At 40.7% G+C, this 25686-nt stretch overlaps 1 protein-coding gene across 3 annotated transcripts in view; it reads right to left on the bottom strand.

Annotated features, from left to right (window-relative positions):
• The window catches only part of ARHGAP29 (Rho GTPase activating protein 29), a 55173-nt gene extending 40275 nt beyond the window's left edge, over positions 1–14898 (bottom strand). For all 3 annotated transcript variants that reach the window (XM_062581169.1, XM_062581168.1, XM_062581167.1), the window contains exon 1: positions 14585–14898. In XM_062581169.1, the coding sequence (XP_062437153.1) occupies positions 14585–14846 (262 nt within the window). In that variant the 5' untranslated portion in view covers positions 14847–14898. The remainder of the gene's footprint in view (positions 1–14584) is intronic.
• Positions 14899–25686: the final 10788 nt, after the last annotated feature.

Consider the following 25686-nt stretch of genomic DNA (forward strand, 5'->3'; position numbering starts at 1 on the left):
GGTTATCTTCCTGCCTCTGGCTCCCTTTTTCTTCTCTCTACCCATTTGACAGAATATGCTAATCTGTATTAAGTGTTCTAGTTTTTCTTTGTGTTTTTTAAATTAGGCTTTAGTTATAGTCCAGTTCTGTACTTCTGAATAGTCAGAGGTTGTGTGAGAAGTCTTTATTACCTATGTAAAGAAGTCAAATCAAGACTAGATCCATTTTCAGAAATTAAAGGCAAGTTGTAAAATCAGGATTCCTTGACTTTTTGAAACAGTATTTTAAGAAAATAGATGGTGTATCTGCAAAATATATTAGAACAATCAATCTTGAATTTCTTCATACATTATAAGTAAATATTTTCATTATGTTGATTTTCCAACTGATATCAACAGAACTGTTGTTACTTCACATTCATTTCACATTTAAATTCATAGATTAACTCCCCACTTGTGTATGTGGGGAAGCCTTTGGAAGAAAACCTACCACAATGCAGCTTTTCATCAGTCTATTTCAATATGCTATACGCCACATTCCTTCAACTTTTGTACTCCACTAGCCTGGAGATTCCAGTCAACTAACCTAGATGTGTTCAGCCATGCAGTTTAATCTTTAGAATATATTCATCATTTAATAAATCAAAATTTACAGATAAGAATACAATGATGAAAGTTGCTGGCATTTTTCACATTTACCTGTTTCTTACAAGTGAGAGTGAACACCCTATGTGGTAAGCTCAGCCACCATTCCTATCATTTCCCAGAGTCTTCCAGTAGTTTCAGAATAGAAAGCAGGCAAGGACAGCATTTCGGCATTGTAAGAACACATTTAAAGTCAGAATTGTGAATTGTCTAGTGGATGCAAGGCTGCCTTCTTTATAAGGAATACATCTGCAGTAAATCAGGTCAGTCACACTTTACCCGAAAGTCTTATCCATAGATTTAGTAACTATACTTTTATTGGTATACTACTTATTTCTTATTCAGGGGCATTTCACTGAGACTTAGCAAAATAGTCCTTGGACCAAATAGTTTACAACATGAGAAGCTCTTAAAATGAAACTAGAAAATGGTTAGGCTTTAAGTAACTATGCTGCTTGCATATAGCTTTGAGTTCTGAAAAAGTGTGAAGTAATACTCAACTTCCATACTGCAAATGTCTGAAAAAGAAACAACTCTTGAAAAAGAGACTATCCTCAGAAAGCTGTTTTTGCCATATTTCTCAGCTGCAGGAAGGGTATTATGAAGATTTGTTTTATTCATTAAAAAATAAATTTAACCTTTGCTTACTCACATCAAAAGACTATCAAAAAATACTTAACCTTTAACTCATGCTAGTTTTAGTTTAAAATACCATTTGTTCTACATGGCTGCTCCTTCCACTTTTAGTCTAAATCAATGATCAAGTGGAGAAGCTATTTTCTTGCTGGTAGCCCACCTAGTTTTCAAAAGGCCATATAAAGCCAGGATTATGAGATTATGTGGTGTTAGACAAGACATTTGACAAGACAGTGAATTTACTTTGTGCATTTATTTTAAAAGACCTTTTCTTTTATATACAATTACAGACTAATATACAGTGCAGTGATATTTTATTTTTATTTTGTTGTTTAAAAGTTGATTTTGTTCAGCAAAAACAACTTACATTAAGTAGGATTCAAATCACTGCAATAGTCAACAGAAACATCAATTGTCTAGAAAACTGATCAACTTTGAGGATTAATTTTTCAAAGTTCCAGCACTGAAGTCATGCTGAAACTACCACCTGTCAGTAGAGGTAAGGCCTGGCATACAACTTACATAGGTGACCCAGCAAAGTGATGAGCCCTTGGAATGCTCAGAAGAAAATACTTTTAAAAACCTACCAACCACTACTAGAAGCAGGAATAGTCAAATCACTACTGCAATGCAGTTTTGGTATTAGATATTTCATACCAAGGCATCTTTGATGATTTGGTATGAAGAATAGTAAATGATATTATGCTGGTACTCACATGTCCCCCAAAAAATGACAAAAACCCAGTGCAGAACTCACTATACATTTTTAATTGAGCTTCCCCGCCACAAATAGCTTGCAATAGGAAGGTGAAAAACAAACCACAATCCATTTACTTTGTGGTTCTGGATTTATACAGTTATTTCCCTTGTACCCCCAACATTAATGAAAAACCCAAAGAAAGGACGTACAGGCCAGCAAAAGTTGCAAAATGGGATAATTATAATGGAAACAGGAATAATTTATTGTGAGGTCAACTGCACCCTTGAATAGTAGCCCCATCCATTTAGTTTTTCATCTAATGTCATGCAGCATTGGATTTTGTGCAGAAGCTTCTCAGATGATTTAGAATCTTATTTATCTATATGCTCCATGTCTGATGTTTACTTTCCAAAATAAGAAGTAGGCAGAGAGCTCTAACATCATATCTAGTCATGAGCTGAAGTAGCTACTACTGAACAAAATTCTCCATTCTTTGGTCAATTTGCTCTCTTGCTTTTGCACAGAGGCTTAAAAATTGAGACCAACTGTTACTATCTCATATGTCACCTTCACAAACTGTCTTCACTCTACTATCACACAATGCCAGCTTCAATCATTTATTTTACTAAACCTCTAGGTAAACAATTTTCAATTTACCAAATGCAGCACTAAACATCTGGGACTGTTCACCAAATAGCTGTCTCCAACTGCTCTTCTGCTTGCAGCGGTTAACCTACTGGTGTGCTGAGATCAGAACCTATTTTGTTGACCAATACTGTCTTGTTTCTCTGAACATCCACTTCAGTGATTCCTGCATGTATCTGCTTCTACTTACCAACATTTAAGAACATCTGGACAAACTTCTTTGTTTATAGATGAAGAGTTTGTTCATAGACAAAGGAATAATTAAAAAAGATGCAAAAGAATTTAAAGATCCCAAAGAATGTGTTCACATCACTATCAACACTGTAAAACAGCCATAGGAATTTGTGAATAGTAAGCAGCCTTTAAACTAACATTTTAGGAATTCCCTATCTACAGTTATTTCAGCAACATCTAATCTTACAGAGAGCTGAGAAAATGCTCTGGCCCAGAATAAAAAACCAGTTAAGAGGTTTATTTTGTTCACAACACAGAGCTCTAAATGAACCACATCTCCATGCTTTGAAAAACCTCAATACAAGGCTCAGAGAAGCATACCTTTTGGTAATCCTGTGCTATAACACTCAAACTTGGCCAAAACTCCTAAAGATGTCAAAGCCCTTTGCTGAAGTGTGGGCATAGGTTGAGAAAAACAGAAGGTATTTGGTTTCAACTTCATCCAATAAATATACTTTCTACAAATTATTTATCTACTATCCTGCAATTCATTTCTAACCAACAAAGCTAACATTTTTGATGCGTCTCAGTGTCGCAGTTGATGCTTCCTCACGAGGTCTTCTATGTTTTTCAGGTTTCCAAAGCTGGTAGAACAGGATTAAGCCATCGCTACACAAGTTAAGAGAAACACTTTATTCCTTCCAAAGTAAGAGCTTCCCTAGTAGTCACGGTATGCATGGCTACATACATAATATTACTGCCATTCTGTGTCTCTTGGCAAAGCAATACTAACACTAAAATATTTTTTAAAAGTATAATGAATTGCTATAACACTCACCCTATGAGTCCCAAACCCAAATTTTGGGACTCAAGAATCAAGACATTTTAAATAAGTAACAAGCTATAATATTACAATAATACTTTGGGGTAGCTGAAATCATAGATTTCAAACAAATCAAGCTTCAACTCTTCTCCTATGCATTCTTTAGTACCCAATTACATACTGACTTTATCATTTCACATTATGATTGAAATGATATCATTGCACATGCTGCAAGAGCATATGATACTGCCAAGCCTTAGCGTTCAATCTCCATTCATTTGCCATTCTAGACCAAAGCAAGTTAAGCCGTTTTAGATGCTGCTTCATGTACAAAAGATTTTTCTATCTGAGCATCCAAGCCCCAGAAATCAATCACAAGCAAGTTCCTTTAAAGGCCTTTTAATACTCCTCATATTAAAAACACTGTCATTACCCTTTCAAGTTTAAACAGTAACTGGACTTTCATGCAATAACTGAATTGGCTCAATATCTCAAACAATTTAGTCCTGACACAGAACACAACTCTAAAGAGTTAAGTTTGATAAACTAACCTTTTTATTAAGTTAATAGTGTCTCCAAGGTAAATACAAGCAAGCTTGACAAATAAGAATTCCTGCGCATTTTAAAAATTAGTTTAATGAAGTGCCTTCAAACAGTAAAGAAGGCAAGATAGAAGAAAATTTCCTTTCTTCAGCTAAATCACAGCTTCTTCAATAAAGCTTCTGAAGTCCTATGTTTTCCAGTTACCCTATTCTGTAATGGATGTTATTAAGACAAAGGTTTAACCCAGACAACTATTTGCTAGAGCCTGAGTCACCTGAATCTTCAATAATAAGCAACATTTTAAAGAGACAAAGGAGCAAGTTCCCATAAAATCCCTTGCTTTCCTTAAAAAGGCTAAACGCTACCTACAAAGGTCAACGTCCAAGCTCTGTGTCAAATCTACTATTCCATCATGCAATTCTAACTCCATTTCGTTAATGAGATTTTGAATCTAACATGACCAAACCGCTGTCATTGCCAGATGAACACTTGCTTGGAATTAAGAGACAAGTCAACTTCAGTTCTGCGAGTTAACTACACAAATAGGGACAGCACTCCCAACAAAACAGGCAGAAGAGGAATGATTTCAAGTAATTAGTTTATGAAGACATCATAAAGCCCAGACCACCAACAGAACAAACAATTCAAGAGGTCTCTATGCTTAGGCATGCAAAAATTACTTTTACTGATGTTCTTGTTTTATAACAAATTAATGCATGAAAAATAAGAAAATGGAATATGTTTGTGGATTTGTTGTAATGCATATTGGCAACAGTAGGAAACTAATTTAGGGAAACTTTTTAAACAAAGAGGCTCTTACACAGAAATTGCTCAGTGTTAGGAGTACGAGAATTCACACTGGAAATGAATCAAACCTGATCTTTCAGGTGTTAGTGCAAAGTTCTCAGAGATGCAAGGTTTTATGGCCAAGTGCTCCCTTCTTTCACAAGCAAGCTGCTAACTACATTAGTAGTCAGTACTACATTTTTATTATTAAGTAGTCTGGCTTTTCAATTACAGTCAAAAAAAAGAAACTGAGAAAATCTTGACCATTGATTATCTTCCTCACTGCTCACCTTTCATTTTGCTAATAGTGCAACATCAGTTTCAGGGGGCTAGGTGTTGCTACTGTGGAAAGAGGAGGAGATATAAAAATACTAGAATCTTTAAGTTAAATATTCTGAGGTTGTTCTGTACATCAGAAATGAAAAAAGTAAGAAGAGTAGATGTTTTTTCCTTGTAGTACTTCAAAGGCAACGTAGAGAAAAATGCCTATGTGCTCTTGTTCAGAGTTTTTCTAAAGGCAGATATGCTAATTAAAGTCAATAAAAATATCCGGAGTACACATAAGGGTTGATTTTACATTTTAAACACTCATAAGCGTTCAAGACACATACACACCCCCCTCCTGACTGCTGATCCTGGACGCTATAGCAACAAGTGAACATTTGTTCCCAAGGAATGCCGAGTATGTGCCTGGGGGAGGGGGAGCCGAATCAACCACAAACTGGTCTGCTGCTTCACTAAGTTATTATTTAACTTAAATCTTTCCAAACTCTAAAATTGAAGAAACAGCATTTACTACCCAGCATTAACTGTCTGAATTTCATAGACAGGTTACAGTGCACTTTGACTGTTAAGAACACAGCTTTGCTTGCAGTGAACTTCAAGGGGGATTTTTTGCCCCCTTGTTCTTAGTATTGAAAACAGCTGAATTGTTCCATGAATGTGATATCTTACTATTAACACAAGGAGTTTTGCATAAGTCTAACAAAGTAAACAATAAATGCCTTATAGAAATTTTAATGTCAAGGTTTTCTTTTCCTTTCAAATCATGCCTAGCCTTTGATTCCAGCTTCATCTTCATTTGTTCTCAAAACCTTCATATCTAAACTACTACTAAGGGGGTAATATCTAGACCAAAAGTCAAGTCAATTTTGCAAGCATATAGCTTGATGATTCCTGGAAAGCAGTGCACATTAAAAAAAAAAAAAAAAAAAAAAAGGTTGCCCTTTGGTTGGCTAGAGAGCCTGGTCAGTGTTAAGCAGAGCTGCTGCTTAAGCAGATTTCTGATGTTGCAGCCTTCAAATTGTGGGGGGGAAGTAGACAGTCCTTCTGGTTCTCCTTTAGGTCGCAGCATCTGAAATTCCAGGAGTTCCTAACAAAAGCCAGACGTGCAGAAAAGCAGCAGCTTGGACAAAATGTTTTTTGGAATACCCAGCAGTGAAATGCAAATAGAAGTGGAAAGTTCCCTCTTCCAGTTTAAAGCTAACATTGCTTGCGAAAAAGCATCGTCTCCAGTTCCTGATGTCTCCTATAAATTTGATGGTTAACAAGTTTATGTAGGATCAGTGTGGGGGCTTGTTTTCCCTCCGGTTTCACTAGCTCTCATGTGTTCCAGAGAGCTCAGGCCACAGCAAGTTTCTGCTCTCTTTGCAGAGGTTCTCAGCTTTTGAAGAATCTTGCACTGGACGGGAACAGGACTCTGAGTCAGCGATCTCAGTGCTCTGCTTAGGAGAGAGACTCAGGAAAAATGACAGCATGAAAACAAGGCAAGTGGGGGAAACAGCTAGCAGATCTCTGGCTTGTTGTGGTTCTAAACCTCTGCAAAGGGAATTCTCCAGCAAGGGTGGGGGGCAGTTTGCATGCCTGACAATTCCCACTCCACGCCCAATTTTGGGGGAAAGAACATCTGAAGTTGTTATATATATATATATATATATATATATATATATATAAAAATCACATTACTTTTGAATTATTAGTAATAATTTCTAACTTGTTAAAACAACAAAAAAAAGGAAATATTTACTTTGTCCTTATCCTTGTTCCTTTACTTCTCTTAGCTTGAAAGACTGTTTCACAGTTGTCTACGACCAGTTTTGATTTCAGACTGGCAGTACTAGCATGAAGAAGTGATTAGCTCTTCGAGATATGCAACACGCTGTTCTAAGGAATTTCCAGGTCAGAAAGACTGGAAGTGCTTACGTCTTCACATTTAAAAAGTGGGTTTTTAGAAGGCAAGTTTAAAAGATGACTATCCACTTCAAGAATGTCTAAAGCTTAGAGCTGGAGACTGATTAATTTGCCTCCTACAAAGGGCATTTTCTACTTACTGTCCATCCCCGGCAAACTTTCAGGAAAATAAATATCTGTCAACTTAACATTCAGTAGAGGAAACAAAGTTGGTCCTGGGTTTAGCAATGCACGCCGTAGTGTCAGGGTGGAGCGCCACACAAGCTATGCTAAAACTGTCACAGTGCCCTTCCATTTTTACCTCTGGCCACTTGTCCCTTTGCCAGTGTTCTCCTCCCTCTTCTGCTGGCACTTGGTAAAACCTTAGTCAGCCAGCTCAGGGAGCTGATGTGGCTGAGAACTATTTCCTTTTTTCCTAAGGCTGGCTTTCAGCCAGTTCGGCTCACCAAACTGGCTTGCTCTGCAGTCACCTGAGCACGACTGCCAGTGCAAGAAGAGGTAGAGAGACCACAGCAGCTCACATTTAAGCTGCTCTACCTTTCTGTGGAAACATAGTATTAATGTAGTTCAAAACAGATGTAACAAGCTTTGCAGTAAGACAGGAAAACAACAATTTGGATGCATCCTGTAGACTTCGAACAGCTACACTACAGTGCCATGAATTCAGCTGTTGGTGGGGAAGACAAACCTGTGATTCACGCAGGAGCACTTTCAGAAACTGCACTTTCCAGCTGCCTTACACCTGCCCCAGTCTGTTTTTTTTCAGTTAATGCACCATTTGTCCTGGCTTCCCTGCCACTGTGGTTCACAAGGTCAAGTCTGCCTGCTCTGCTGTGGGAACAGTAACATTCAAAACAGCAAATACCAATTCCTGCAACTCAGCTCTTACTCCCCTTTTCAGCTCAGCAGGAGTTCTGCGATGCCAGGCTTTACACTAGATGCAGGAACAACTGTTACTACAGACTACTGCATTTAAAATGTGCAGTTAGTTCTTTGTGGACCAAGTCTGAGCAGCACTACAAAAAAAAATTGTTTTAACGATAAACTAGTTTACATAATTTTCTTCAGATTTTACAGCTATGTAACACTTCAGATTTGGAAAGTGATTAGCATTAAAAATTCCATATTGAAAATTCCTGAAAGGCTGCAATTTCTGTACTAGGATTAATTATCTATTAGACAGGTTACCCCAGACTCTTTTTTTTTCTTTTTTTCTTTTTTTTTTTTTTTGCATTACATGCCATAAAAGAATCAATGGGCCATATTTTACATGAATTCCTCTGCCCTCTCCTCAGAATCCCTGAAGATCACTTAATTCACAAACAGATTGCCTACATATTTGATAATTGCCGTTAGGTTCTTGCAGTCACTGAAAATTAGCTAATCTGTCAGTGCTTTTCTTTTCCCTCTTCCAGCAGGGCTTTTCATTTAGGATACAAAATACTATTGAACAGAACACGAGCACCATCTCCCACAAAAATCTAAAGAAGTGCATCCAACATCACTCAAAACAAATGACAAACATTTCTTTATGAAAGTCTTGCAAAGAAAGGTAAACATTTCATTAATCTTTGTTCAGCACAGCCTGCCCACCTACCAAGCACTCAGGTTACGAGTTACATTTTCAGGATCTCAAGTGTCATTAGATGGGTAATACATTCAGTTTAAGGTGTATCAAAGACAGCTGCTTTCATTGAGAGACATCAAAATTGGAATGATGAACTAACAGCCAAATTACACCTTGCATTATAAATTATCATAATTTCAATCTGTAATCTTCACTGCAATAGATAATGAACTTCAAATATCCCCAGCAAAACAAGACAAACTGATTTTCCAAGATAGTGTCTCAAACTTTGCAACAGAAAACATTAGTATTTCTTTGCATTTTACTTTTATTTCTTCTCTCTTGAAACTTTATAGTGCCTTATTCATACTAAAATATGGGCAGTATATATAAAAAAAGCACACCTTATCAAGCCTGGAGCTGCTGAAGAGAAATCTTTCATCTTTGACCCTCAGGAATCACGTTCAGCATAGCATGTGGTAATACCCATCTCTGTGGTGCTAACACAAGGTTTTGGAGCCACTAGTGATTACAATTTCCTTATTTTGAGGAAACTGTTTAACTTGACACACCTTGAAAAATTTCCCACTGGGCTGAGTATCTATCCTTCAAGAATAAGGAGCTGAGAGGTTTCAAGTTAGGTAGCATTCCTGATCCTTCTGAAAGTATTGGTGCTATCCTAAAGAGGATGCAGACATTCCTGACTAAGACCATCCAGCTTCATAAGTGTTTTAACTCTGTGGGGGCAGGGGAAGGACAAAAAAAATCCTCCTCCCAAACCAAACCAAAACCAGAAAACCCAACACACAACAACAAAAAAACTCACCCACCCCACCAAAGAAACTGGACAGCAAAATCTGATCCTTAAAGAGAAACATTGGATTAAAGGCAAGAGCTTTATCTTTTTGTTTTCCAACACATCTGAAAAACAATACAGTCCCATTTTAGAATAAACTGGAGTCTACTTAACGGCAAATAGAATGAACTTGAGGAAAAAAGCCTTTACTCATGAAAAGAATGCAGAAGTACCCACATGAAGCACATAATATCACACTTTGAAGATTACTTCAGTTTGTGATAAAACAAGCAGTAATTCCTGAATATATTCTGAATTACAATCAGACAGTATATAAAAGTAGAAAGTATAATTACTCTAGCACTTTTAGACTAGATGCAAATTTTACCTTTACAACTATTACTAATGCAATTCAGTATTTCCCACAGACCCAAGGGCAAATCTTACAATATGAAACACTACATTCAAAAACAACAAAAACAACAACAAACAAAAACAAACCAAAAAAACACAGCTGCCATAAAACTGAAGAATTCACTGCCTTCAGACTAGGGAAACCAGAACATTTCCCACATGTCTGATTTTGATATAAGTAAGAGCAACTAGTTATTGTTTAAAAATGAAGCACTTCAAGAAGAAAACTTATAATTAGGAACATAGACTGCACCCTAAAGATTCTTTCGTGTGGTCCTGTTAAACCAAATAAATGAATCCCATTTCAGCCATGACCACACAGTGGCATCATTTTCTTAAAGCAGTGCTGGAATTTATTACGGGCAGTAACTGAACAGACTGCAGTCTCATACTAAAATACTTGTTCTTACATAGATTCTCAGTTTTGCAGATCTATGCAATACTATTTTGAACTCCACAAAATCCTGTAATAGAAGTTTATAAAAGCTAAGGTCTACATGTTTGTAGCCCCAAAACTGGCTTACAAATTTTCTTTACAACTTCTAGGAGACACAGGTACCTTTACATTGTAAAGAGACTAGACGTTATATAATTACTGCGTATCTCTCCTCTTCCAAAAGGAGATCTCCTGTATGCACAAGTCACTCATCCTCAAAATTCAACAACCTTTACTTCTGGAAATAGCATACCCATGCTTTTGGGACAAGGATTAATGCTCTCAGTCATATCAAGGTACATATAAGTGTAGTCCAGGTACTTCACATTCCAAAGAATATTTTCAATACTGTGGTCAAGTAGCTAAGCAGGTTTTTGAGGGAGGCAACCAATTTCTCACTTCCCACAACTTTCTGTGCCATGGAAAGTTATGTCTCCTCCTGGCTATCACACCTCTGAAGATCACAAACAGCTCCAGTCTCTGGACTGTACTTCGTAGTACGGCCTACCTTTTGAAAGAGAGGTGCAAGTTGAAAGCAACAATTATTTTCTCATACCCTGAACTGACACCTCAATAGTTACTACTAGAATACAAAAAAATCACAGAATACCCCTCAGCTTTCAAATCATCAATATAATTGAAAACTCAATCGTAAGACAGTAGCACAGAAGATGAACATATTGTAGGTTACAAAAATAGACTTGCATCTCCTATAATTCAACTAGTTTCAAGTTTACTCTGTCAGGCAGGGATGATTACTATTTTTAAAAAGAACTGTTTTAATTTTCCTCGTATCAGAAGGGACACAAGACTAATTTATTTTGAATCTCCTTGATACATCTCAGTTTCCTAAGACCCCAGAGAGTACTAATGCTACAAAGGTTTTTCGGTTCAAGCAAATCAAGGACATGATGATAATGTAATTATTCTTACTAGTGTCAGACATGTGACTCTAAATCTCATCCATCTGGAAGTTTAACTGATGCCTGGACAAGAAGTCCAGACAGTTTATGCAGTTTAACCACTACCGCTTCAGTCTGCCATCAACTAAGTAAAAAACCATAAGGTGATATAACACTAATTTATTGACCTGGATTCAAAAAACACCCAGAGTTCCTCTTGGAGCTTGGTCCTATATCTCAGTCCTCTACCTAGAGATGGATCTCTAATAACATATAACTACATTCAGTGACCACAATGCCTAGATTCTAAAGGGAATTTAAAAAATGGGCATCAAGAACTGAAGCGTAGGGAACACATGGTATTTCACTCAACTTGAGCAGCAACTGCAGCTCACTTGTGTCCTAACACTTGACAAAGTTTTCAACCCTGTAACTATATCGAGAGCTACTGCCTTTTAAAAAATGAAATATCATTGTTCAGAAGCGAGCTTCCTCCTTGGTGCTACTTAGCAGATTCCAAGCTTTAGATTTCAACTTATATAACAATCATTGCTGGGTGGGAGTCCAAAATTAACGCAGACTCAAAATAACTTATAACAACATGGGTTTTATTTTTATCTTGTTTAAAAGTAACAGTCAAGTTTCAGCAACATTACAATGAAATTATAAGAAGTTACATTAGTACTCATAAGTACTGCAAAGAGAAAAGACAGTGAGCGGGTGAGCAGTACCAGCCACGTAACCTTCTCTCCTAAAAGATCTCAGCTCACTCATGTTATTTATTAACTCACACTGGTACCACGCAAAAGAATGTACAAATCTATATCCAAAAGCACTTGTGATCTAGTTCTGACATGAATACACATTACAGTCCAAAATGGCTTAAATTTTTCACCCAAGACAGCATCACCACATCAGGAGAATGTTGAATGAAACATAAGAAAATAACTGCTAGATACTTCCCATGCAGCTCAGGTAACAAACAGGGAATACAACAATAAGTCAATTGGAAAATTCAAGGCCTGCATCTACTGGGATCAGCTAAACTTTTGATACAAATTTGAGCAGTGGAACAGACAGTCCTAGTGAACAGGGAACAACCTGTAACAAGCTGAGCCATGTGGTCAAGAGTGAAGCGACTGTGCATTAGACAGGAATTTTCAAACGCCAGACTCCAGGAATGCTTGCCAGACAAGCACAGAGCTTGCTGATGCAACCCTACTGCATTACTTACGTTTGTCACTTCTGAACTGCTTGAAAATGCATGCAGTACATAAGCAAAATAAAGTAACTCAAAATAAGTTCTGCTCCTAGGTACAGGAAACATTTCCTAAGTTGTACAGCAAAGTTTTACCATTCAACAAAATCTACATCAAATCACTTGAATAACGCTGTTAAAAAAAAAAAAAAAAAAAGAGAGAGAGAGAAAATGTCTATCCCTGCAAATGATTCCACCTTGGAATAAACCATGTAACTAATTCCATAATGATGGGAAACTGCATGTAGTACAAGTTCAGAATTTTATACCTAAGAATTCTGTTCAAAAATTAATAAAAAAACTTACTAAGGTTTCTAAACAGATAACTGTAGAAATTTCTAAAGATAACTAAAACAAAGAGATACAATCCAAAGTATTCAGCTTCAAAGATGTCCTCCCCAGCCAGTAGTAAGCCAGTTAATACTATGGGAACCACTACTATGAGGTTTCAGGGACAGATGTCGTAAGAACACTCCTTATGGAGGTAAACAAACATTCCCCCTTTATAAGATTAGCAATTCTTTAAATGGACAGCATTGTTTCACAAAGTAATTTTGTAAGGTAGTATTAAAAAAAAAGGCAACTTCTGTTTTCTATGTTAGTTTCTTTGGTCTTCTGAGCCCCAACTGTAAAACTGAGCATTAATTAAGAACTGCTACATGGCTGCTGAAACACATTAGTATTTTGGCAGTCCCTTCCTACACAACACCTATTTCAGCATCAGTAAGCACCAGAAACTTCATCTCACAAGTCAATATGTTCATCTGGTGAGTTTAGCAACAACATTTTTGATATGAAGTTAACATCAAAGTTACCACTACATTAAGATTACTTCACTCCTTTTGGCACAGCTATTTCAGTCCAAGTGCACACTTGAGCATTTGAGGTTCACAAAGTACCAGCTCCATTCACTCTCTAATCTTTTTCTCCCTACAGAGCCACCAACGCAAGACCAAAAAAATCATAGCACTATTCTGCTTGTTACTGCTAAAGCTTATCACCCTATCTGTGAACAAAGTGGCAGTCCTAAATACATATTTTAGTTAGAAGCAAAAACCATTACACTTATCCAGTACACAAGAAGAGAGAGCAGCAATAGCAAATTCACTGTCTGAACTGCAGAAGGATCTATGGTATGATCGCATTCTTTGGGAGCAGGATTTCTGCTTACCTGTACACTACTTGAATTTACTCATTGGTAGGTCAGAATTGACCTTAAGAGAAAAGGGACATTGATAATAGTGAGGCACAGGTAGGGACAAAAATAAACTACAACTGTAAACACAGAAGTGCCAGCAAATGCTTGGCATTCAGGACATCTTATACAAAGCTGCTCTACATGTCAATGAAGCTATTAACATGAAAACATTTCTGTGCAAGTTCAATAAAAGTTTTCCTGTTGATATCAAAAATAGACTTAATACCATTTCCCTAAAGAAACTGGAAGGTACAGTACTTCTCCTAAATAAATAAAAAAATAAATAAAAATGCAGTTTCTACCTGCTGGCAGAAAACAGTAAATACTTATCTCATAAAGGAAAAAAGAGCTGAGAGAAGTTGCGTTCTACTTAAGCAGCCGTACCTTAAAACCCAAATTCAAACTATTAGCATAGGAGCATCTTTAAAAAAAAAAGAAACACACAAACAGAAACCCAGAGTTGTACTAGCCCAGGAAACTGGAAGGTGTCCAACATGCTAAAAGAATTCTTTAGCATTAAAGAAGATATTCAGGTGGTTGAAAACCAGTCCGTTGATAGTCTCACTAACTTTTAGTGTGAGCCCAGGCAGTCTGCTGAACACCTATTCTCTTGCGTCCTTTTAAGTAACGTACCCCAAAGCACTACATACTGATTATGAAACAGATTGCACGGTGTTCAGATGAGGAAATACAGAACCCAAACTAACCACCACCATTTCCTGTAATCATCATGCAAGTACTGGGGGGGGGGGGGGGGGAGAAGGAGAGGAGGTACTGGGGAGCAATAACCACGGTAAAAACTAGTGAAAAACAAACGGACAGAATTGTGGAAGTTTCAGAAAGAATTTCTTTCTTCAGAGAGAATTTAGGATAAAAAATATAACTGACAAACCTTCTGAAAGAATGGCTTCCTTCAAGTAGAGTAGCACATCTGCAAATTTTCTGACATCATTCACCAGTTGCATGATGTATTCTGGATCCACAACAGGATTATCATAGCAGTCAGAGTTAGAGCTAACGCTGCTCAGAGAGCTGCTCTTGGTGCTGCGCCCCATTCCCCAATTTCCTGAATTAGAGATGGTGAAGAAGTTGGAGGTAGACAGTCGGGCTAATCCCAAACCACGCTTGTTACTTCCACCGTTCTGTCGCAACATCCCAGCAGCCGCTATGCTTATAGAGCTCTTGCCATTAATGTTCAGCGTTGCTTAATGTCCATTTGACAAGCCAAAAGTGAAGCCCTTAAAATTTGGAGGAAGGAGTGGGAGAGACAAAAGTACTGATTAGTGTTGAAATATTTGTGAAGTAATACTGTGGTACTGATGAGATCCAAAAATTCTTTCAAAATGGTAGTACTTTACAGTAACATGTTTAACTGAAATCTTCTAAAGGTTTTTGATTACTTCAAGCTATTTTAATCTGCAAAGCAAATATACAATGTTATAGCTGCATAGAAATCAGCTGTATGCAGAAATTGCTTTTATTTCAAGAGCTAATGATACATGCTCATTTCACGACAAAACTTTAGCCTCTGAATATTTTTTTTTGGAAACTTTAAGAATCAAGTTCATAACATGCTTACCGAGACCTGTTCTAAGGCATTAAGTGTTACTGTAACTTAACAGAACTGAAAAAAAAAAAAAAAAAAAAAGATATAGAGCATGAACAACATCCTGACCTGCATCAACCACCAAGTGGTATTCAGCATCCTGTCTCTTATGATCATAGACAACTGTGAAGGATAGATTTTCCTCGTGCAGATTGGGCCCGGCAAGAACCTTTTGACCTATCAGTTTGTCTAAGAAAGGAAAACACCCTGAAAGAAGCTATGTGGGCTTTTAAGTCTATTATCTTTCACTACAAGTTGCAAACAAAAGACAAAAAAAATGAAGAGATATTTTTAAATATTTTAGTATCACAGTCTATCTATAAATCTCAAAGTAGTTTATTTCAGGGGTGCTGTTTTGCTTTAGTACTGCTTAGAAATCCATTCTGTCATAAAAAGGCACAAATTTGGGGGATTAAGTTAGTATAACTCAGCAACCACCTGTGTTCATTTAATTTAGGAAAAACGGAATGCTACTGCAAATTTCCCCACGCCAAGTTAAGCCATTCACTTCAAAGCAGCAGACTCCAGGTGGCGAACGCAGGTATGGTTCCAGGAGCTTTCACAATGCCAGCTATTATTCTCCCAATACCGGGAGAAATTCTCAATGTTTACACTGTATATTAAACACTAAGGGAAAAACAAAATTGGAACACGTCAGCAAAAAAAGCGTAAAATTGTTCGCAGACATATCTGCGGCAAGTCTCATATCTGTAGATAAAAATAAAATTCATTACAATCCAGTTAAGTACTGGATGCAGGTTAAAACTGGGTATCGTATGTATTTTTCTACCTGGGTTGACCAATTGAAGCAGCAGCATCTTTCAAATTTTGAACATTCCCGTGTATTTCAACATGCATTATTTTAATGCATTTTATTTTTCCATTATCTCCACTTTATTTCTCTTGGCAATATAAATACACAAGAGGAAACGTGGTTAAACAGCAGTTGTTTTTGTAATTAATCTGGCAGACCTTTCAGGGAGCATGTATCAGGAAGAAGAAAATTTTGAAGTTCAGCACAAATTAACTGTCTTGATTTCTGTTTACTATTTAAAGTTAGTACTTAAGAAACTACACAACAGATGATATAAACAATGCAGACAATTCAGCAATCTCAAACACCTTAACTAGACTGAGATGAGTTTACATTAAATATTCTTAAGCATTATGTTTAATCAACTTTCTTCTGCTCCACATATAATTCTCATGGCTGTAAAGGTGTTCAGCAATTCGGCTTTACAATTACAAATAGGAAAGAAACCCCACACATGACCTTTTTTCCTTCTAACAGACATGATATCTATTTATATCAAGACACGGAGATTTCCACATTATCTGAAAGACACGCGTCCCTTTTAAGTCTGGCCAGTCTGAAAGTCAAGATAAAGCAGCGTGATGTGTTAGACCTGTTCTCTTCACAGGTCCACGCTTTTAAAGCTGCATTATTTTAGGGGCGTGCAGCGTTTTTTTAATATACTGATGAAAAACAAAACACGCAATGATGCTACAACTATTTTGAAAAAAAAACATTGAAGTGATGACAAGGTAGCTCTGAACGGGAAAATCTTCAGAGAGCCTTCTGCAATAAAACATCAGTCGAACTGAAACCGAACTGTTCGGCCCCACGAAACAGTCACCTTTTTCCGGCAAATACCAGCTCTCGGGCCCGCTCCTCCGCGGGCGCGGAGAGGCAGCGGGGAGCCTCCCCCGCCGCACGCATGCCTCGCGTTATTAAGCGTTTCATATGTCTTCGCGAGACGCCGGCCCTGCGGAGAAGCCCGCCAGCCTCCCCACAGGCCAGGAGCGGGCCGGGGCCGCGCCCGCAGGGGGCCGGGGGCAGAAAACCCCCAGATGTCCGAGGAACGCGCTCCCCCAGCGCCAGCTCCCGGGGAGGGGCAGCGGGGGGGCGCTCGGCGCTGCGCGCAGCCCCGGCCCGCGGGAGCCCCGGCCCGCCGCGCCGCGCCGCTCCGGGCGGGCGGGGGTCGCCCCGGCGCCGCCCCACATTCCTCACAGGCCGCCCCGCCGCCGCCAGCCCGCACGTCCGCCCGGCCCCGGCCTCGGCCCCGCCGCGCTCCCCGGGAGGCGCCGCGCGGGGACAGGCTCCGGCTCCGGCTCCGCGGACAAGAGCCCCGCGCCGGGCACCTGAGGAGCGGAGACGAGCGGAGACGGGCCGCCGCCGCCGCCGCCGGGCGCGCAGCCCCCGCGGCTCCTCCCGGCAGCGCCGCCCCCCTCCCGGTGCCCGCGGCGGCGCTTACCGGGCGGCGCGGCGCGGCGGGGCGCAGGGCGGCGCAGGCAGCAGCGGGCCGCCGCGGGCCCCGCGCGCTCCCGCCCCGCTGCCCATTGAACTCCCGCCCCGCGGCGCGGCGCGGCCCAGCCCGGCCGCCGCCCCCGGCGCCGCCGCGCCCCCGGCACCGCCCCCCGCGCCCCGTTGGCCGCCCGCGCGCCGGGGGCGGGGCTATGCTAATACCGCGGCCCAGGGGGCGGGGCGGGGCGGAGCCCCCCGCGGCGGCGGCGGCGGCGCGCGCGGGGCGCGGCGCGGGGCGGGCGCGCGCGTTGAGCGCCGGGCGGGGTGTAGTCTCGGAGGGGTTCGCCCCGCACGGAAGAAGGGCGCTGGCGCGCGTGTGCTCGCCCTCGCCCACACAGGCACGCGCTCACCCGCGTTGCTGGACAAGCTCCGTTCGCGGTTTGGGGAAAACACAAAGCAGTGAGGAGATGAAGATGTGCCATCATTGTACTCTGCTGCCCGAATGGGGGTGGATTTGGGCTGCAGAGACACCCTTAACCTTGTCAAGCTTTAGCTTTTGAGCCTTGTTGTATGTGCACGTTTATTCATGTTACTCTGGTCAAAAGAAAAATGTTCAGAAAGTGGAAATTCCTCCATGCAGCGTCATACAGAAACCCAGACAGCTGAGCAGCTGCGCCAGGCCCCCGCGCAGACCTGTCGCACCGCCTCACAAGTGACCGATGGCAGCAGGAATTTCTCATCGGACAGATGCAGGCAGTACAAACTGAGCTTTATTCTCTGCTAATAAAAGGTCCATCAAACCCAGGAGCCCGGGGTCTGGTGCTGCGCTGTGGAATGGGACATAAGTTAGGCGACGCAGGAAGACCCTCAGCGCCTGCCGCTCTGCGCCATCCCCGTCCCCGGCAGTTTCGGGCTGCACCATGGCAGTTCCCCTTCTCGCCCCCACACGTTGCCCGCTCGAGTTTGTCAGGGTGCCAGCCTGCTTCTGGGGCCATCCTTCCTCTCCGTACCTGCCCAAATTCCTTCCGTTACTTTATCCCAGGGTCTCAAGGTTCTCTCTCAGCTCTGTGTCCATCCTGCCTTGTTTTGGCTCCCTGCGCGTACCCATGGCAGCTTCTGCCCCGTCTCACCCCTCCTCCCTGACCCACCACTGCGACGGGAAGCCTTCCTCAGGAGGAGCTTGACTTGATCTTCTCCGAGCAGGCGTCCTAAAGTACAGCCCCCGGGTGGGGGTGAGTAGTCCTCTTCTAGAGTTTTATTGGGATCCCTGAAGCCTGAAACCAAACAAGTGAACTAAAGCAAGTTGTCAGGTTATTTACTCACTAGTTAATCAGTTCAGTGGTAGCAATGTGCAAATGTAGATCAATCAATCGTTAACAGGGTTATAGTGTTAATTCTAAGCACTGTTCAGTGACTTTTCCTTTTAAAAAAAATCCTAAATAAAATGTGATCTGAATTTGTAAATCCAATGATTGGTTACAAATTCTCCAAGTCTGCCAATAGTAAGTTTGGAGAAAAGCAAACAAAGAAAACAATTCCCTGAGCTTCAGAAAGATTTTGACCATTGTAGATCACCCAGCAGATGTCAAAATCAGGCCAGGGTAAACAATCGTAAACTAATTTGATGTGAAAGCAGGGAACTACAGTAGGGAGTGCAAGTTAAATAGTACTCTCAACTGTCAAACAATGAGGAAAAGTATTCAAAGTTTATTGCAGGAAAAGTCGCTGGAAGGATTAGATCAGTGTACAATGGCAATAAAAGGAGAAACAAACTCCATCCGCATTACCAGTGCACAGCATACAAGGCAGCTGGTACTACGTGGTCTGCCATGCTTTTGTTAGACAGAAAAGTGTAGAGTTACAGCAGAATCCCTCCCCATTGCAGGCACACTTTTCAAAAACAAACGTGTCTTTATTTTAGCATAATTACACCATTGCCCGGGGCATTTTAGGAAATGCAAGGAAAAATAAGCTCAGCTGACCTGCGTACATACCCAGCTCCAGTCCGTTCGCTGGTCGTGAGTGAGCCTGCGTTTCGCTGCGCTTTGGCTGTTTCATGCATTAGTGTCCTCCCTCTCACCTCCCACATACGCTCACCTGGGCCTGCACCAGAAAACTGCTTTTTTTTCCCCCCCCGGTGAATCATTTATTTGCCAGAAGCTCAGTTCCAGAGGCAACAACTGAAAGTAACTAAAATTAAAAGTACTAAGATTAAGTGTTTTTGTGCTCCTGCAATATTTTGTTTCAGACACTTGATTTAAACATGTGTTCCACAGCGTGGGAGGCCTCACTTCAGACATCTTTTGAAGAAAGGATGTGAATGCATATCTGCCACATTATGTGGATGCAAAGTACTGGGATTTTTTTCCTCACCAAAATAAAACAAACAAACCTTTCTTCTTTCAGGTGTTCAGAGCTTTCTTACCCTTCCCCCCACCCCCATTTTCAGTTTGGCTGCCAAATTGAATACAAAATACTCTGTATTCCCTTGAACCAAGACTTGCACAAAACAGCTGAAGCCACCACCTAGGCTGGGCAGTGTTGATTGCCTCTTGAATTGCCTTGGAAAAAAAATGAAAGAGATGGAAGTAATGATCTACCCTCAAGAAAATATGGCTTGCCTGCAGGGTCAGCTCTACATCCTAACTCGTGATTTTTGCTGCAGTTGATACATTGGAGGATTAAGGTATGACAGCTGCTGTATGCTAGTCATCTTTTGCTACTCTATAGGACTATGGCCCTGGTAACCTACCACAGTCTAACACAGGCTTCAGGAAAGCAGCAGAAGATGAGCAGGTAAAAGCACCTTTTTTCTTGAGCTTCTTCCACCTCCCATAGTCTCTCAGGACAAACAAGAGCAGCCAACAAGCTGTTACTGGGCAAATAGCCGCGAGCGGGGCAATGACGTAACACAGGGTCTCAACACTGCATTCTCCAAGAAGAGGCATTGCAATTGAATTTGCTTTCATTAAAAATGCTGGAATTTGTGAGCAGTCACAGAAATTGCTTACTTATTAAAAAACACCAGTGTGACTTTTTTTTTTTAAAAAAAAATCTTTTTCCTGATAGAGCACGTGTAAACAGTGAAGAGCCATAGCACATCTCTTATGAAAAAGTAACGTACAGAGTAAGCTCCAAGAGCCTGCTTCTCCCTTCTCAATGTTGAATAGTATTTCACTCACACAAAACATCCCTTCGAAATCCAAGAAAAAAATCCACCTGAGGAAAGCTACTCTCTGCTGCAGCCTCCAGCCACCACCAAGAGAAGAAATGTTTATAGCTGGCACCATCAGCACAACAAATGCCCCTTCCCAGTTCTAGTTAAGAAATCAGTTTCAAAATACTGTCTCTTTTCTTCTGTTTATCTACAGAAGAGCAATATACTCTGGACTAGCTGAAAGACATAACTTAATGAATATACCTCACTGTGAGCACTAGAAGTGCAGTAGTACAGAGCTAGATATTTATTACTGTTGTAAACTGGCCATATCAGCAAGGGAGCAACAGCTGAGGAGGGACCTTGATTCTAGCCACACTCAGAGCTTCACTGTAGATAAGATTAAATGAATTACTTCCAGGGGTAACACCCTAGGAGATTCCACATTCTCTTCATACACCTGTGAACAGAATTCTGCTCTAAAGAAGCATTGCCATAAACCATTTCTTTCTAAGAACCACTTCTTATATGCTGGCTCTAGCAAAAGGCAAATAAAATCTGTATATCAGAAAACAGTTCAAAACTCAACCTCTGTTATGGTAAGCAGTGAAACATTTTTGGAAAAACAAAATCTTGCCCATAGCTATACTGTAAGATTTAATGAACTGAAGAGCAGCCAAAACTCAAACCTGAAAATAATTTGCACAAAATTATCCTACCCAGCAATGAGAAGACTTGGAAAATTGTTTCCCTGCCTACTACATCTACTGCTTGTTTATGAAAGCACATTTCTCCTCTCTCATTAGAGCTCATGATTGCTGCAGTCACCACCACCTACACGAGCACCCATCGAGATACCCAGGCGCATGTGCGTTTCCTAGAGCAGAGCATGTTTCACCCACTGCACCCGATGCCCTTGGGGGAAACATGCGGGTGAAACTATAGCAGCCACTGTGCACTGGAGCAAACTGGCAGAGCCAAGAGAGAGCAGAGGCAGCCCTACACCTGCAGACGCTGTGCCCAGAAGGGTTGTTCTGCCTCTGACTTTTCAGTTCCAATCCTCAAGGCAGACTACAAAACACTTCAAAAGATGAGCAAGGAAAGTGAAAGCCACAGCCTTACCAGCTACTAAAAAACATATTTTTGGTTTAATGGGTTATTGCAGTTCACCACCAAGATGATCCCTCCATATTTCTCATGGAGCCAAACAGGTTTCTTCCTTTTCTGCAGGAGAAATCACTTATCATCCCTCCTGCTGCTAATACACCCCTTCACTGCTTCTCTACTTCATGCTTATCAATTTTTTCTCTCAGGTCACCTAGCTGATAAACACATCTAATTTAAGTCAGGGCAATTATTCTTAACTTCATATAGCTTTGATCTTTTAAAATATGTCTTGTAAACCTAAAAAGAGCTAACTCACCCCAAGACCTGCAAGGGCTTTCTTTTCAATTATACCAGCTGCTCTTCCCCCTTTTTATATAACACCCCTGCCTTACTCATGACAAATTACACGCAGGCAAAAGCTATTCCTCAGCAAAAGGCTGGAGGTGTGATGTGACAAATGCAGCTGGGCATGGAATGATGCAATTTGCTAATCACCCAGGGAAAAATGATCACCACTGGCATGGGCAGCACCTGTTTCCAAGTGTTTAATGAGCAATTTCTTAAAAAAGCTTCTATCTTAAGTAGTTATTGGTAAGAAGGTGAGGGGGTGACAAAGAATGAAGGGGAGGTTTGGGTGGTCTAAGTGCTTTCTCTGCAGAATGCTGTTGGCAGTGGTGTCAATTGCTACTCCACAGCCTGCTGCCCTGAGCTGGGAGCCATCCTGGCCCAGGTGCCCCGCTGGCCCTGCTGCAGGGAAGGCAGAGAAAGCCTTGCAATTAAAGGCTGGGAGAGAAGTTGGCTGCTTCACTAGGGAGTAGGGAGGCTTGGCTGGGAGCTGCTGGTGAGTGGGTGTTGATTTGATGTGCTTGGGTAGTGAGGCTATGGCTCTGCAGGTTGAGAGAGAGGTAGTAGGACAGGCTGCTGGTGCTGAGACTTGCCTTTCAGGAGGTTGCAGTATGGAATTTAGGGTTTGAACTTGACTACATGGCAGAGACAGTGATACCAAATACCATGTTTTCTGTCTTGCTGCTGCTGCTGTTGGGCCTCCCAAAGCCCCTCTAAAATGCTGACCCTCATTGCTCTCAACAGTAAAGCAAAAATGTCTTTAGATGCTTTAGTAGTTCAAGTGTTGTGATAAATCAGATGGGGGGGGGGGAAGAAATGCATGTGTGGCTAGAAACTTGTCCTTATGTTCATTTGTTTGGTTATTAACACAACATTAAATGATTTCAAGGACAGGAGTGGGAAAAAAGCTAAATCCTCCAAACATAGTTTCCTAACTGCTGCTAGAGAAAATAGGGCCTCAGGAAAATGTTCTATATATTAAAATAAATCTTAAGTGGTAAATTAAAAATATTTCTTTGGCAGATGGAATGGTGTATTTCAGGTTTGGAGAACAGGTAGGGTGTTTAAAATGCGTTGAATGTGCTGCATGGGGTTAAGTGGTTACTATTTCCAGATCTATGTTTTTGTTCATTCCTTCCTTCCTTTCCCCCTTCTCTGATGTTGTGGCATGATTCACCTAATCCAGTCCTAACAATATGATCCAGGCTAAAAGAACTGCCTGTGGTTAAATCAACTGTAGTTAACTGGAGTCATTTTGCCAAGAGAGTGGATATGGCTTGCCGTGATGCTGACAAATCTAAGGGTGATGCTACCATGATGCTGCCAACTCTTACCCTGCTTCAGATGAAGCTGTTTTTTTTTTCCATTGTGGCCTTAAGAACCCTTAAAAACTTTCCTATCCCAGTCTCAGACTTTATTTGGCATCCACATGCAGTTCTTTTGCCAGGGATCATATTTTTAAACTCTACTATGGATCAGCACTGTTGATATGTCAGTGGTGTAGTCTTGTGCAGCAAAGAGCTGTTCTATATTCAGGATTCATGCTAATGTAACTTTCACATACAGGGATGTATGGTTTTTGGGCTCCTTTCCCCCCCTCCCCCTTTTCAGAAAAAGGAAGGAGGTAAACCAAAACTATTTCTAGCTGCATACAATTCTATAGGCAAAAAAGCCTTGTTTTAAAGCCTTGTTTGAAGCTCTATTTAGAGCCTTCGTAATAGAGTATGCTATTCTTAGCGTAGTTATTCACATGAGAGCTTAAATGAATCGTTTAATGAGTGGAGTTCAAGAGTAAAGATAGAAGATATCTATCTGTTAATAAAGAAAATCAAGAAAATTGAGGGTGACTGAAGTATAGTGACTGTATGTGCATTTGTACCCAAACTCCTGCTGCTGGGGAACAGTGCAGATAACATGGTTCATCATGTTCCCTTCTGCTTTCTGCTGTGCATGACTTATGGTCAATACTTGGCACTTTAAAACAGTTGTGGAAAATACAGATTACTCATCATTACTGAGCAAGGTACATTTTAACCTTGCCTTAGCCCACAGATGAGGAATCTCTTCACTGAAGTAGGATAATTCTGTTTTTTAACTACAGAGGCAGCCTCTGATATTACTGAGGCTAGCAAATCAAATCCAGCTATAAAGTTCTGCAAATCTGAAGCTTTACCAAATTCCATACGCTGGGTACCTGTTACCTGAGGAAGGGGAGTGTGTGGTGTTCATAAGGAGCTCATTCTGTGTTTTTCATCTTGGTCTTTGTAACTTGAATAACTCTATTTTTAATGTTTTCTTAAAAATTAATGTAACCTGCTTTGCCATAGAGTAATCATAAGTATCTGCATTAATCTAAACCGATGTCCCACTTCTTTGAATATCTGTGTGTATGCATGCTACAGGGTGGAATATAGTTTAATACAGTTGCTGAAGTGGTTTTAATGGGTTCACAGGTTTTGAAAGCACAATGCCATTGTGTATGTCTCTCTTGCTGTTACTGAATTCAGATCAACATCCTAAGACATCAGTGACTTATTCTGGTCATGAAGATTCCTGTAACATGTAACTGGGGTCCAGGATAGTAACAAAGTTCAGCACCAGGAAAGAGCTCTACTCCTAGTCCAGTGTGGCAGTTTACATAGATTGTCAGTGGCATTTCTCATCCAAGAGATCTGCTCACTTCTGTCATCTCTAATTAGGAATGCCTCTTAGTGCCTTAAGATGAGTTTGAGGTGACTTCTGGGAGAGGATCCACTACACTTAGTGTGTTTATTTTACATTCTCAGTATGCTGTACTGGGGCCAAGGACTGAGCTTTTCAACCCATCTGTTTTTCCTTTTTTCAAAAGTATTGGATCATAACTCAAGGGATGTAATACTGAATAGACTTCTCTGTGTGATCAGATAAATACAAGTTGAAAAGATGTAGGCATGAGCCCTTTCAAGGTGGGAAAGTTTCTAAATACCTTCTGTGTATCTTTCAATGATCTAACCTCTGAGCTAGTGTACAATGGGTATAGTAAAAAATAGTGAACTCTATTCAATTTTTGATGAAACGGTTGTAGATGCCTAGTCCCAAAGGACAATTCCTGCATGGATCTCAGCTGTGAACTTCCCTGCAGCCTAGATGCAGTCCCTAAAAACCTGCAGGGAATTTCCTACAAGCTGCAGTTCTCTGCTCAGAGCATATGTTGTTCAGTTTCCTATAATAAGGCTCCTAAATCTTTCTATTCACAATACAGGGAGCGTTGGTGCCTGATGCAGGGTCCCCTGCGGGCCAAGTGCTACAGCTTGTCAGTGTCTCATTGAACTTGGCCCAAAGTTCAATCTGAGACCAACACTGGTTTGGCTATTTTGTTTCCTGCTGTTGCTTTGAACAGTAATGATGAATCTGATTAGCTACGAGACAGCAGATGTTGTTGTAATGTAAGATGTTAGTAACAGATGTGAGAAAAGACTCTGGCCTTGGTTTAAACCAATTTAATAGAGTTGTACATATCTTAAAACATGATATTGATCACAGAAGGGTAAGCGA

Source organism: Rhea pennata, chromosome 8 (assembly GCF_028389875.1).
Source record: "Rhea pennata isolate bPtePen1 chromosome 8, bPtePen1.pri, whole genome shotgun sequence".
NCBI lineage: Eukaryota > Metazoa > Chordata > Aves > Rheiformes > Rheidae > Rhea > Rhea pennata.